Genomic DNA, 16346 nt, shown 5'->3' with positions numbered 1-16346 from the left:
CTAACTCACAGTAGAGCATTGTAAAATTACAATTTGATAGTTCAATAATGGTGCAGGTGAATGGACTACACAACAAGGGCTCATATGGCCAAGGTGCTAAATTTCTATATTCAATCTAGTTTGATTGACCTAGTATACAACTATAGGACATAACTTCCAAATGATAGTACTTTTGCTAAGAAATTATATGGTCATACCAGTTAAAGATCCAAGAAGTGATTTTTAACTTATCAAGCGAAACATGGTTAACCCAAGAGATGTGTTATGTAGCCTAAAGGTTTCTGAGTATATAAGTTACATATTTAAGATACAAGACTTATAATCATCCTAAGAGGAGTTTAGAGATATACTCTAAATGATAGAGTTATAATAGGTCAAGCTAATGGTATTTTTTGGATTATGAAAAAGTTAGTAATAGAGTCTTATACTTATTGAGTGACGTATCACTCATTCTTCTATTTTTATGTGTGTAAGTACAAGTGATGGTGATGGTTGCAGGATGAGCGATAGTTAAAAAGCATAAAGTCAATATAAGGGCAATTTTGACATTTCATTTCATTATGTTATTTTCGTGTTATGGATTTGATGTTATGATTTGAGATTCAATTTTTACATTTATAACATCTTTGGAATGCTTTCGATTATTGAATTTATTATAAGGACATTTTTATAATTTGTTATTATGTAGTTATATGTATTGAATGATGGTTGTAAATAAGTGTTCACATGCTCAATGAGTCAAGGTTGGTGACATTTTCCTTTAAAGAGTAATACTTCTAGAAGAAGGTCTTATATAGAGCGACCCACTAGAGGATTTGATATAGATGATAACCATGGTGTTTGTGAAACAAATATTCTAGTAGATGATGGTGCATGTTATCTTAAAACTTGAGATCATTATAATGGCTTATACACCGATTGACCAAATTTGACATTATCCTAACATAGTCTTCTTGTTAAAGCTATCAATATAATAGTAATTGACTATGTTAAGAAGTATATCAAGACTATGGTGGATCAATATATGATTCATTAGGTATGGGATAAGATATATTATGACACTATTTGACAAAGAAATACAACCAATTAAATTTGTTGTCATTGTGGGATTAGGTTGGTGTCTAAGTCTAATAGTATCCAATCATTGCTTCTGAAGTCAAATCCTGAAGTAAAGGGTATTTGAGGTAAACATTATTTCTATGTTTTATCAATATGATGAAAGGATTCGATTACACAGTAATCATACCATAAAAAGGAAAAATTGGTTTAATCTTGAGTATTTATTAATTGAATGGTTATAATATTTTGCTAAAGATCGAACATGGTTTGTGAATACATAAATGATTAATTGTAGATTAATCACAACTTTATTCACTGCTATTATAATAAGGAACCTATGGTTCACACACAATAGAGGGTAGTCTACTAAAAACTAAGAAATTTTAGACATATAATATCACCCCTTAATCCTAAAGATGATTTAGGATCTTGATTTTTTGTATTTTAAGCCTTATTTTTGTCACTAATTTAATTTATGAGCATTAAGATCCATTTATGACCCATCATGCCATAATAATAGCCTTACTAAATAAGGAAAAGGTTATCAGATTCTTTGTGGAGGTTCTAGGCATTAGGCCTTGCCTCTGAGGACAAGCATATGGAGTAGAGGCTTATCCCTAATCAGAAAGCAGTGTGGGAAGATTTGAATGTGGTATCTTCCCATTTGTAACTTCTTTTTCCTTCTTTTTGCTCCTATCCTAAGAAAAATGGTGTTTTTTTCTTGCTCATTTGATAGTTGAAGAAGGATTTTTTATGTTTTTGTGATCTTTATTTAATCGAATATTGTGGTAGAAATATGTGATAAAAGAATTTTATAGCAAAACACCAATCTAAAGATCAAGGGGTCGTTATACATATAATAACATAAGTTATGAATACAAATATACATTTGGAGGCTCCTTCATGAAAAAATCTGCTCTAAATTCATCTTGAATGTTTTGAAAACTCCCTAAAAATTAGTAGGGCCTCTATTTGTCCATACAAAGAAAACCACAAACATATACATGTATGAATAGTATTTGTGGCTAGATCACTTTAATTTAGGTAAATAAATTTATGAAAGATGAGAGATATATTTCTCTCTTCCGATTAGAGGTAAGGAAAAACTAAATGATTTATGAAAATGTTTCAATTTATATGAGACATTTCATAACCCCAATACCCTTATCTATATAGTTCACCCCATGACTTAGGGTAATTGCACTTTTGGCTCCATCCTTTAATACGTATTACTTGGGCCTACTAATGTCCTTAATATTTATTCCTAAATATTACGACAAATTATCATAGATAGAGATTGGATTTGAGTTGAACTTATTCTAGATCAAATTCAAGCTCTGCTCGAGTAAACCTGAAATAAACTTAACTTAAGCGAGCTCGAGCGTTAGAGGTGTTTGACTTATCAAGCTCTCAAGCCTGAAAAAATTTGATATGAATTGACTAAAAAAACGTCATTTTCACCAATGCACATCAAAACAATATTATTTTAGCACTGAACCGAACTTAAAGTTTGATTCAAACTTAAATTTAAGTTGAACTCAAGCTTAGCTCTTCTTAGATGAATCGAGCTCAAACACCTTTGAGTTGAGCTCCAATTCAAGCTTAACTCCACTCAAGTTGAGTCGAGCTTGAGCTTAAGCTCAACTCAACTTGAAACTAACCCTCATTTTAGATCTAAATACACCACTTTTGAGATGACTCAAAGCGATCACTCTTTGCCTATCAAACCCTAATCAAACTTCCAATAATTATATTCCAACCCTTAAATTGTGGATTAGTATCATTTGGCCTTCAATGTATTAGTTTTTTACAGATAGGTCTTAACAATAAGTAAGACATTCATCTTGATATGATTGGATCAATATATACTCATCAATAAAGATTGAAATCACAATACTAGAGTTTGATTCACTCTATATGTAATAAACCTATTATATTTTAATCATGGTTACCAACCCATTATTTTATAACTCACGAGTTTCTTATCATTTTGATAGTGAATTAATTCATGACTAATCTACAATTAATCAGTCATTTATTCACAAACCATGAGCAGCCTTTAGCACTAGGGTAGACCTAGACCTTCGTCAGGATAGGCCCAAACCCACTTTCAAATAAAAATAAGAATGAAAATTTGTCTCTAGGCCCACTATCACTTAAAATATATATATATCTTTTTTCATCTCATTGTAGCCCACTTCAATTCTAAGATATAATTGAACCCACTTGCCACCTCAAAGATTATTCCAAATCCAAACTGATGGAGCCAACAAGCAATTTTAAAAAACGAATAAAATAACAAAAATTATAAAAATTAACAAAAAAAAGCCTGATTTTCCTATGAATCAGCCATCAGAATAAAAAAAAGATGAATTTGAATGCCTCAACTGCAATTTGTAGTGTGTGTTTGTGTGTGTATATATATATATATATATATATATATATATATATATATATATATATATATATATATTCATTTACTTTTCAAATTTGCTAAGTTTTACCTTTTATAAAATCATAAATTTCTTTCACTTTTTATTGAGTGTATATTTTTAAGATTTTCAATTTAATACTGCTTTATTTATCATCGAGGATTTTGATCTTAAGTCTTATAAATTATGTTGATGAATTTGTTATTATTGCAATTTGTAATATTTTTTTCATTTTGTATTTTATTTGTTGATTTGATAAATGAATTGATTATTTTTGGATTTATTTTTTAATAAATGATGTGTAAAAATATTAGAAGGTTTAAAGTTCGCAATTGTTTGATATTGTAATATTTGATTGATATTTTTGGTATTTATACTATCTTTAGACTTTATGTGAATGTATCATATATTATAGGTTGAATTAAAAGATCATACTATAATTTGAATGGTATTTTGGCATAATTGTTAGTTGGTTGTTGTTGACCTTCATTTATAAAATCTTTTATTTAAATGTTTTTAGTTTTGTGCTTGCAAACGAGAAATTTGTGTTTGCTTCAACATAACAAAAACTTGTATGTACAATTTGCTATTAATTGTAAACGACTTTATATAGGTATCAATACTATAATTATTATAGTTTACTAATGTAAATATTTGAAAATTAACAAATATATTACTACATGGACTCTAGTTGTAAAAGTAAAAATAACATATAAATCTAATAATAAGTTTTATTGCTCTCTTCACTTTAAAGAGGTTTTACATATAAAAAATTATGTGTTATTGTATTATTTCATTTCATTTTCTTGATATTGAATTATTTCCTTTATTCAAGATTAGATCATTTTAAAAAAAATTTCACTAATTGACTGACAAATAATGACTAGGGTTAAAGTTGAATTGAACTGGCTCAGTTTCAAAAGTTATCTTAACATGTTTTGTTTAATTTGAATTTGTTTCAATCGAACTCAAGCTGAGTTCGATTTGATTTAGCTTGTAAGCTAAAAGATGACTCGATTCGTTTTAAACTTGGCTCACGAGTCAATTGAGATTATGCTAAATAATTGTCAAAATGACATCGATTTATCTATTATTAGGTAAAACAATATCGTTTTGCCAATAAACCACAAACTTGAGCCATAAATTCAAATCACAAATTCGAGTCATGAACTCAAGCCAAACTCCAACCGAACTATTTTGTATTTGAACTCAACTTAAGCTACTTTTAACTTAAGCTCAACAAACTTGAATCGAACTATTACCGAAAGAGTATTTGGGCTCGATTCGATTCGTATATACCCTTAACAATGACAGAGTCATAGAGGCCCTCTCTCAATAAAAATCTTGGGTCTGCCACTTCCCTAGTAAGACATCATAACTACTTAATCAATAAAGAATCAAAGAAAAGCTTATGTTAACCTTTAAATAGTATGATTATTGTACATTTAAATCATTTCATCATCCAATATTTTGTCAAGGTTGAGAATAAAGTAGTTTCTACCTTAGATTACTCTTAATATTTATAACACTCCTCTCAAAGAACATACCCCTATATCGGAGATGACCCAAAGAGATGTGTATAACTTGATCCCTAAATGAAAAACAACGAAATTAAATATATGATATTGAATATTTACTTAGAAGCATGCAAAAAGGTGTAACTGAAAAAGTCAACTAAAACACTCCAATTTATTATAGTCCATAAACCAATTTATCTAAAAACTCAATTCATGAAATTATTATGCATAAGCATAAATAAAAATTATAATTGAAACAATAAAATACATAAATAGAAAATAATCTAAGAAAGACATTTTCACCCTTCGCCTTCATTCAACCACTCAACTAGATTGTTAAAGTCTGTGTTGTCTTCCACATGGTCAAATACCTCTTCTATCTCTAACTATCTTATCTTACCTTACTAAGGTCTTTGATTCTCTTTTTTTCCTTTTTCCCCTTCCTTGTATTTAGTCTAGGGATAAGATGGTTTTTTTCTGTTTCTTAGTACCTATATGAGTGTGTATGGAAGTTAAACCCTCGTGTTCCTTTATTTGTACATGCACAAGCTTATTGCGTTGGATGCACCCCCGTGTGCTTATTAACACCTATACACAGGTATGTATGAGTCATAACATGGCATCCACTATTGAAGAAGAAATGCACGAGTGTGTGTCTCATACCAAATGATCGTGTATACTTCCTCTTAGGATGAACACATTGCAAGCTGTGTTTCCATTTTTATACAAAGGGATACATGGACATTTAGGCTACCTTAGACATCCATGTATTGTGATCTAGAGATCGCAACTTACTACTTTCTATGCCCTTTTGACCAAGTTCCAGTAATCAACTCACATACAAAAGCTTTAAAGTATATCTCTACACATCCTATCCTTTTTTCATCAACCACAATGCAAGCCTAGGCTTTAAAATGATAGATCGTGACTATAATCATCACCAAAATCATGGTTTCATCATATTAACATAATAATTCAACAATAACCAACACATAAAATCATCAATTTGGTCATCATAGCATTGTAGGATATTCAAAGAAATCATGTTTTAACATCACAATAACCAAACTCACCAAAATCCATATCAATAGTCAAAGAAAGAACACCACTTACTAGATCTCCGATGTTCAATCAAACTCTTCATGTGGCCATTTGTTTTCCAATGATCAATGGCTATTTTCCAATGTCCAAATTCTCAACCCTCTCTCCTCTCTATTTTTGGTGTGCAACTAAGGTGTTGACAATAATAATAAGATTAGGTTAAATGCCCTTTTTTTATTTTCACTACCGAATTGATACACGAGCGTGCATATGATATAAACAGGTGCGTATGGTGTTATACAACTAAGATAGTTTTTTATTTTGCTGCAATTTTTATCTTATCTCAAATTCAAATCTTACTAACGATGCATGACAGTGTATGCCAACATATACAAGCATGCATCCCATTGAAGACTCATATTAAACTTAAATAAATGCAAGAGAAAAGACTAAAATATCTTTGAATTTACTTGTGGGTGTTACAATATTAATGTATTGTTAGTCAATGAGTGATCAAGTTAACATTCAATTGAGCACCAACCCATTTTCATCATGTCCATAGATTTTTGTAAAATGTCATAACCAAACAATGTGATACGATATCAACTCTTGTACCTAAAAGTGATGAATCATTTATTGATCTATTATATTCTTGTTAAACTTCTCAATATAGTCAACCACTACCATATTGATAACCCTCCAAAAAAAGTTATATTAGGCTAGTGTCAAATTAGGTTGATTCGTGTATAAAATGATTTAGTGATCTCAAGTCTAAGAATCATATTGTAACATCCACCTTCAAAAATACTACCCTCCGAAGAAAAGAGTTATGACACATAACCTTGTGCATGTATTATCTATTAAGTATTTAAATTTGTATTTTCATGACATTGACAATATTATTGAATTATTATTAACTAAGAGTTTAATCATACAACTATCCTGTATGTACTAGCTATAAATTATTTATATAATTATATTAATTTTTCTAATGTCTAAGAAAAAATTTTGATATAATAATACATTTTTTAATTGTTAGAAAGACTTGGTTGGAATAATTTTAAAATAGAATTAGATTAGCAAAATTTTATTGTAATTAGAAAAAAAAGGCTTGTTTCTATATTTTGAAATTCATTTTAAATTAGAGCAAATGAAATTATAGACAACAAAATCAACTCAACAAACTCAAGCAATTAAAAAGAATTTACAAAATACAGAAAAAAAGGGGAAATTTTGACATAAGAGATTTGCTTTTCTAATTCAACAACTCCATTAGTTAAAACAAAAAAAGAAAAAAATTGAAAAAAGAGATTTACTTACCTACTCGAATTCAACATACATATTGTCATAATTCTTTTACTTTTTGTTTGGATACATTTATAAGTCAAAAAATAGCGTTATATGCATAATTTTTGTGCATAACTTTGTGTATAAATAATAAAGTGTCATCGTGTGATTGAATAGTTAAAAATTAAAGGTAAAACAACACCTAATCACATTATGATACATCATTGTTTATACATAAAATTGTGTTTAAAAGTTTTGCACATAGTATTGTTGTAAGTCAATACAATATCAGTTTGCATTCAACAATCCAATAACAGTATCAAGATGAAACTCAATGTCTATAGGAGGTGTTATTTTTTTTCTCCATAATTTTCATATACCGCTTTCTTGTTTTTAGAACTTTGTATTTTGAATAGCGTTATTCATTAACTAGTGATTAGTTGACTCCAAAAATAATTTGAAAGTCTAATTTCTAAAAAGTCATTATTTCTAATATCTCTCATTTGTCATGTCAACTCACACGGTTGCTACCATTCACACTCTCCAGATATTGTTATAGGTATAAGGAAGGAAGGGTATTATAAGAATATTGTGGCACGAAAAAAATGGATGCACAGGGGAATTTACAATTTTAAAAATTATAAACAACAAAAAAATGTTATAATTAATCCTTCATCTGGATTTATTTGTATTATAAACATGTTATTTTTCATACAACCATAGGGTGTATAGAGAAAACATATCTACGCGGGTAACTCCATTTTTTTTTATCGTTGGGATGTGTCAATCTGCGTTCTCAATCCAAGTTTAAGGTTGTGCCTCAGTATTGACATAAAGCACAAATTTGGAAAGTTCAAATTCACATGAGAGGTCTCCTAAGACATATATGAACAAGCAGGGATTTAAGGTGAGTGTGATTTATGTATGTTAGGTAAAAATTGTGGAATTGAAAAAACACAACCGTTTATGATGATGCACGATCGTGTACCCGATATTTATCTTATTCGTATAATCCATGATTATTTGAATTTCAAAGTAGATAAGATCCATGGATAATTCTTATCTTGGGATAATGCACACTCGGGCATGCCATGCACAGTCATGTCTTAGCTAGATTTATTCATGTTGACTTTATCCAATATCCAATTGGATAAAGTCTAATATCCACAATTTCTCTGTAACACTCCTCTTTAAATATATACTCCTACTTGGAGTAAGTATCCAAAGAGACGTACTAACTTGAGACTTTCTTACTTAGACTCATAGCAAAGAAAACAAATATGCTTGATAAATAATTCACTCCCACAATCCCCAAAAGTGTAATAACTCATATTAAACATAATATCAATTCCAATATCTGAATTCCAAATCATAAAATAGAAGACATGACTACCAAAGCTAAACTCAATTACATAAATACAACTCATCATATAAAATAATCAAAATGCCCCTGCCTCATGCTTTGTCTCAAATTGACCCTCTAGCTCCCTATTGCTATTTTGCTACTTAACAATCTTATATGCAAAATCATAAAAAGAGAGGATAATTAAAACACATTTAATAAGTAGGTGACCCATAATATTCAATCATGTATACGTGTCATGATTAATCCTAAACTCATATTTGTCTCTGTGGATAAATTAGAAGTCTGTTACTTTTTTAACTCTAAAAATTTAAATTTATTTAATTTTGAGAAGGATTAGTGTTCCAATTTTTTATATCATCTTTTCTTATATATTAATAACAATTCTATTTAGATTTATGATTTATGGAGTATGGTTATGCCTAAATTTTTTTTTTTCTTTTGGGTCATTACACTACCTTGTAGAGTTGCTCTTTCATTTGTATGATATTATTGGCAAGGATTCTCGCTGAATGGGATTCTTGTAGGTCATTATTGAAACTACATATCTACCATGCAAATCACTTTTCCATTATTTTTAGAATAGTATTATCTACACAATATGTATATATAATTTTATATACAAATAATGATATATCATTATGTGATTAAACAGTCAAAAAATACAGATAAAATAATATTCAATGATATGATAATATATTATTATTTATATATAAAATTATTTATATAAATATATATATATATATATATATATATATATATATATATATATATATATATATATATATATATATATATATATATATATATATATATATATATCGTATTATTGTTATTTTTATTTATAAAGTGATATATAATAGTTTTTGAACACACACATACAGATTTATTATAATGCATTTATATGATTTGATATTTTTTAAATTTTGTTATTATTACATGTTGGTGAAAACTCTTGAATGGTTAAAAAAAAGTTGCTGCATTGTTGAAGGCCTTTTCATTTCTAAAAATTTAATTGATACGATTTGAAATTAGTATAATATAAGACTTTATTTTATAGTGTTGAAAATTATTTGGTTTATAATTTACTTTTATTAATTTATGACATCAAATAAAAAATTATTGCTATGAATTTATCTCATAAAATATTACACATTAAAATAAATTCATTATAATTTATTCATTTCCAATTTTCCATCATGATATATGTAGAAGGCCAAAGGGCAATTTTCCACCCAAGTTTAGTTGTATTTTCAAAGTCATACATGCAGGATTTGAAAAACTTAAAGTTTCACTCATGGGTCAATTGTTATTAGAATTTTTTGTTAGAGACAAAGATAAAATTGTTATTTTACTAATAATATTAAAAAAAATATAAAATTCACTATATTTTTCCTATAAGTTTTAAAAACTAACAATTCGACCTCTGTCAAAAGTTTTTTAAATTTGAAACGTCACATTTTCCATAAAAATTTTTCTTTACCCCTCCAATCATCATATTCAGCGTCAATGACCTTTCCTCTCCACCCTAAACCATTGGCCAATGCACGAAAAACAATTCTGGAACGAAGACAAAAAGATTCGATGACTAAGAGATCTCCAAATCCATTACAGATTGCTTCTCGTTCTTTGATCAAAGGTTTAGGGTAAAGAGAGGAGGTCATCGGTGTCGAAGATGGTGGCTTGAGGGGAGAAGAAAAAAACTCTAAGGTTTGAAGAAAAAAATGTGGCTTTTCAAAGTTAGAAAACTTTAAATAGAAATGAAATGTTAGTTTATAAAACTTGGAGGGAAAATGTAATAAATTTTATATTTTTTTAATATTATTAATAAAATAATGATTTTACCCCTATTTTTAATTGAAAATTTTAACCTCAGTTGACCTATAGGTGAGACTTTAGATTTCTTAAAGCGCGTAGATATGATTTTGAGAATGCAATTAAACTTGGGTGGGAAATAGTCCTCTGGCCTACGTAGAGTCTACAATTTAAACTCTTGCTACAATATTTTGTATTTTAATGTTTCAAAGTATAAATAATTACAATTTATATTATCCATAGCAAAAGTTCCTGCATATTTTTATATTTGTCACAAAAACTTCAATTCGAAGCAATAAATTGAAAATTCTTGTTATAAATTAATTTGCTTTGTAGCAGATAATTTTAATAATTAACTATAATAAAAAGAAATCATAATAAGTAATTTTAAGATTTCGCTATGACCTCGCTATATCCACAGCAAATGGAATTCATATATAGATATAACTTCAATATATCCATAGAAAATAATTTAATATTTAAATATGAATTCACTTTATATGCAGCAAATAATCTTTTTATTCAGTTTCACTTTATATAAATTCACTAAGGTGTTAACATATTTGTCGCGGTTAATTTTTTTTGTGGCAATAACTTTAAAGTTTTAGTTTTAAAAATGACATGCCTGTAGGTAGCTAAAATGCAACTATAGCTATAAATAGCTAGAAAACATTTTATTGCTAGAAAACGATAACTCTCAATATATAATGCATGTATAAACGAGTGAAAATATTTTATTTTATTTGAAAACAATTTTTAAAAAATATTTTCTTCTGTGCCAATCGATCTAGGTCGAGACAAAAATATGACATCTTAATCACATGAGTTACATATTGTGTAATTCTCTTTCCTTTCACATATTATTGGACCATAACTTTTTGCAATTTTATTAAATAAGGATATTTTTGTAATTTCATTAGATGAATGGGATGTTAAGTTCATACATGTTCAAATAGTCTAAGTTAGTGACATCTTTATCCGAAAGATAATACTTCTGGAGGAGGGGGTTACAAAAGTCCATTCAATAGCACTTCTAGAGGAGGGTGTTACAAAAGTCCATTCAATATAATTTTTATTCATCCAATCTTGGAGAATTATTGAGATTACATTTTGAAACTTCATATTCATATATTATATTTGCAAAATCTTCTAGTTTTTAGTTTTGTGATTAACATTCAAAACATTGAGTTCTAAATTATAGTATTAAACCCTTAGATCCAATGATATTTAGGACTTCATGTTTATACTGTTTTCACAATTTTTACAAATTTCAAGTTACAAATTAAATACAGTTATAATTATATTATGAAAATAACAAAATTATTGCTCAAAAACAAAAATTATTATGTCAAAACTTCTAGTTTATATTTGTCTTATATTTGAAAAGTTTATGATTTTATGATTAACATTTATAACATTGAATTTTAAATTATAATATGTAAAACCTTAGTTCCAATTTCAGAACATTGAGTTTTAAATTATAACATTTAAAACCATAATTTTGATGATGTTTGAAACTTTATATTCATATTTTTTTATGATTTGTAAACTTTAGGTTGCAAATGAAAAATAATTACAAAAATAAGATAAATATAAATATCTACAATTTGATTTTAAAGACGATAAAATAAATATAATGAAAAAGTCAAATGGGACAATACTAATAATAATTGAAATATCTATAATTTGTATTTCGCAAAAATGATGATGACATAATTGAAACATTTACAATTTGCATTTAGCAAACATGACAATAACATAATTGAAATATCTATGGCTTTATTTTACAAAGAAAACAATAACATAATTTAAACATTAGTGGTATTTAAATGTATTTAAGCAGAAACTAAAACAGGATCACAATATAAAAACAACAAAATATCAAATTGCCGAGAAATTTGCTCGAATTCTCTTAAACTTTTAAGCAAAGTGAACATGTGCATGCGTACAAAGCAAAGGGTGGAGGGTGCATTTATAATGTTTTTACTATTTTATAATAATTCATAATTAACGAAAGGAAAAATCTTAATATCCCAAAATATTATTTGACATGATCACTAAACTCACTCCGGTGGAAAATATTCTCGTCAATACTGCTGGCCATAAACCGAAAAGAAAAAAGGAATACACATGCAACATTGTGCTTATGCCGACTTTTAAAACAATTTCAAGGAGAAGAGAAGTGAAAAGTTAGAACATTGAATTAAGCCATTTTTACGATAAGAAACACGTTATATTTGCAAACCAAACATGATCGTTACACACAAAAACCCAATAAAAACCGGAAGAGGAGATTATGAGCTTCAGAGGACTTACAACCGTCAACTGTTTGACGAAAGTCATATATGAATATGGCTTAGTAAAGTCTAGATATTCCATTTAAAAACATCCGACGTGTTCCCCAGATGTTTACACTTTATTGTGAGTACAAATTCGTGGCGTATTTTGGTAGGGAAGGCAAGGCTGCAGGAGGCTGACTGCTAAATTTTTCAGAATCCAGAGGGCTTTGGAACTTTTTGATGAAATAAATAAAACGAGTTACATGGAATTCTTTTGTCGTGTACTATGGTGTAGTTAAGATTAGAAGTGCAAAGGACGAGTCATGGAGTACCATCTACTAGTTCTTATACTCCAGTTTTATACATGCTTTACCTGAAACCAGAAGGGTATTGGATGCCACGGATTTTCCGGTTGATGGGGTTCAGATACTATAGAATAAACATACAATACATGTGATGTAATGCTCTAAAAGCAGCGGAGTAGACCAATTTATTTGACAATGAACTGCATCAATCATAAGGGATGGTATCACAAATAAGTTCAAGCAAGTATTAAGGCGGGGAAAGCGCAAAAGTGAAAACAAACAAATGGCAAGATTAACATTATCAATGAGATCAACTTTGGAATCAGCATAAAGAAATGGCATATAACAGGCAAGAGAAATCATATCCACAGACAGAACTCTGTAACAAATCAACTTCAAAAAAACCTCTTTCTTGTTTATGGCACCCATTCGCAGTCAATCATGAAAGAAATTGAGTTTTATACTCATTATAAAGTGTATCTTATTTCATCATTTATAGGAGCATGCACTGAAGATGTATCTTCATGGCCACAACTAAAGATCCAGAAATTTTAAAGAAAAAAAAAACACCAAACAATTGCAAATCTTCAGATCAACCCACAGGAGGCACATTACCACCTGCAATAAACAAGAATACAAATGTTTACAGTTAAGAGTAATTCAACGAACTTTTAGGAAATTAGTTAGGGAACACCTTTACAAAAAGAAAACTCACAATAACACCAAAATAAGTACTGATGAAAACAAAAAGCAAGGCTAGCTATTTGATCACAGCAACCAAATAATAAGACATTGTTATTCGACAAAAATATGCAGCAAGCTTAGTATAATAGTCAAAGTCCTTGAAGCTGACTCAAATTTGTCAAAGTATTGGTAGATCTTAGTAACAGTGCTCAAAAGTCCAGTTAAATATATTCCTCAGCAAATTTAGCAAGGGGAACCAGAGTATAACCATATTTGAAAATGTCTAACTAACTTTTTGTAAGGTATGACTAAAAACCGAGCAGACTGTATTAGTATCCAAATTCGTCATTAATCTCCCTTTTAACTTTGAAGATTGTGATAAACGTCCAATAATATCATTGAAGACCTTTTCAATTCACAAAATTTATCGAAGAGCTCCCGCTAAAGAAAGTTCTCCACATATTTTCCAACCAAAAGGTCCAAATGATTGAGGGCAAATTTCAGGTATGTTGATGAACTAACTATTATCCCCAAAAAAGGATATAGAAAATAGCTTTGAGTAACAACGTCAAGTTACAGGGGTGGTAGTATAATAAAGGAATAAATAAGAAAAGATGAGACATGGAATTATGGATATGAAATTCACAATAGACAAAAAAATATCCTAAAAGGTCAAACAAATCAGAGATGGAGTATCGAGTCGAGTTCATCTTCAAAATACGAACAAAAAGAATTTCCCTATTATAAAAAATCCAGAATGCACTCTCCCCATAATTATTGATAGATATTTAAGTTTCCAGTCCCTTCATCTAATGCAATTAACAATTTTCAGTATACTTACTTTGATTAGGAAGGCAGAAATGAAATAACATAGAAGCAAATGTAAAAAATGCCATATACAATGGCGATGAAAGTCTCTTCAGAATCTGACAGAGGCTGCTCAAAATATAAAATATAAGCAAAAGTTGGCTATGCATCTACTTAGCCTTATAAATAAGTACATCTCCAACTGTATTACACTGCTGTCAACCTCATCATAACCGGTCCAGTTAACCACTATTGCCTCTCCTAAAACTAGCAATGAGGGCCAAAACAAGGTTACATTGATCTTCACTTTCCCTAATACACTCGCACCCCAATAAGTTTATTCTTACTTGACTTACTTCCAATGCTATAAAGATAGCCCATCAACTGTCAGTCCCAGCAAAACTAGCCTTGGTTCTTTTTCATCTACCAGTCTGTCCTTCCAGACTAAAGTCTCCCTCTTCTACAATCCAAACATGAGTAAAGTATTTTCAAATAGGATTAAAGCACCGATAAACAATAGAACCAAATGGTTTGAGCATCAACACACTGCTGCTGTCACTCATTCTTGAACAAAAACATTGTAGAAAACCAGTCCAAGAAAAGAATGAGGCCATGATATGATATCAAACAGAGGGTAAAGTCTTGAAATAGTACTATAATCATATTATTTGGTTGAAAAGAAACAAAAATAAATAAATAAATAACCTCAATAAAGCAACATTTTTCTATCACTTCAGCCTCCCGGTTCATTCATAATCAAGTTGGAAAATTTCTCCAACAACACAACCTTGAAATGGAGTGACTATTATCAAATTTTCTTCTCAAAATCAATTTGTGTTGTTCTAAGATAAATTGGTTGCTTCTAAAACTTCTGATTATATAAATCATTGTTCAGATATCGAACCAAACACCCCCTCTTGTTCTTCCTCCCCAAACAGAAGAGAGCCAAACTTAAAAACTTTGAGATTAAGTTAGATTCCAATTCAAATCACCCAAACAATCAGCGAATTCATTTCACCCTAATCAACAAACATTTCATAAGATCTACAATGAAACAAAAGCACGCCAATTAAATCGACAACAACCAAATTCAATCAAACCGATAAACCGATAAACCCGTCAAATTAAAACCCATAAAATTAAAAATTAAAAAAAAAAACCTAGCGTTTCAGTGACCGTGCTCCTTGGCGTGCTGCTGGTGCTCAAGATGGCGGCGCTCCTCCGGGAGAGCGATAAGGTACGACAAGAGCATCCCACCGAAACAGACATGGTAGAGAGGATCGATGGAGCTCGTCTCAATGTACTTGGCGTGGTAGTTGTCCAAACCTCGTTGAAAGGCCGACTTCACGTACTGCACCGAGAGCATTGGCTTCACGTAATCCGGCAATTCCTTCACTTTCATTCCCTTAATCTCGTTAAAAACTCTCTTCAACCCAGACATTATTATATTTTTGGTCTATGGGAAAACCCTAATTTGGTCAAAGTTCGGGGAGATCTGGCGATAGTTTTTGTGAAGAGAGGTTGTGATGAAGAGAGTTTATATAGTGGAAACCAAGGCCGCTTGTTGGGCGCTCGCTAACGCGTCACCGTTGATTTTCTACATATCATTTAGTAATATAAACATTAAAAAAATTAAAAGTAAATAAGAGAACGTTTGGTTTGAGTAATGTTTTATTATCAAAATAAAAAGATTATCTTGAAGATATGTTACTTAGAAGATTATTCGATATAAATGATTGCTATATTTGATAAAATTT

At 29.5% G+C, this 16346-nt stretch overlaps 1 protein-coding gene across 1 annotated transcript; it reads right to left on the bottom strand.

The window, feature by feature from the left end:
* Nucleotides 1-15749: 15749 nt before the first annotated feature.
* LOC123200647 lies at nt 15750-16119 on the bottom strand. Its single transcript, XM_044615952.1, has one exon. It carries the CDS (start codon nt 16028-16030, stop codon nt 15758-15760), a length of 273 nt encoding a protein of 90 aa, XP_044471887.1. The 5' UTR covers nt 16031-16119; the 3' UTR covers nt 15750-15757.
* Nucleotides 16120-16346: the final 227 nt, after the last annotated feature.

The sequence above is a fragment of the Mangifera indica genome, chromosome 17 (assembly GCF_011075055.1).
Source record: "Mangifera indica cultivar Alphonso chromosome 17, CATAS_Mindica_2.1, whole genome shotgun sequence".
NCBI lineage: Eukaryota > Viridiplantae > Streptophyta > Magnoliopsida > Sapindales > Anacardiaceae > Mangifera > Mangifera indica.
Note: the sequence above shows the minus strand (reverse complement) of the source record. Positions and strands in the feature narration are given on the sequence as shown.

Bases quoted from the DNA above. Each gene is read 5' to 3' on its own strand.
- LOC123200647 (XM_044615952.1), bottom strand. From the start codon at position 16,030: ATGTCTGGGTTGAAGAGAGTTTTTAACGAGATTAAGGGAATGAAAGTG.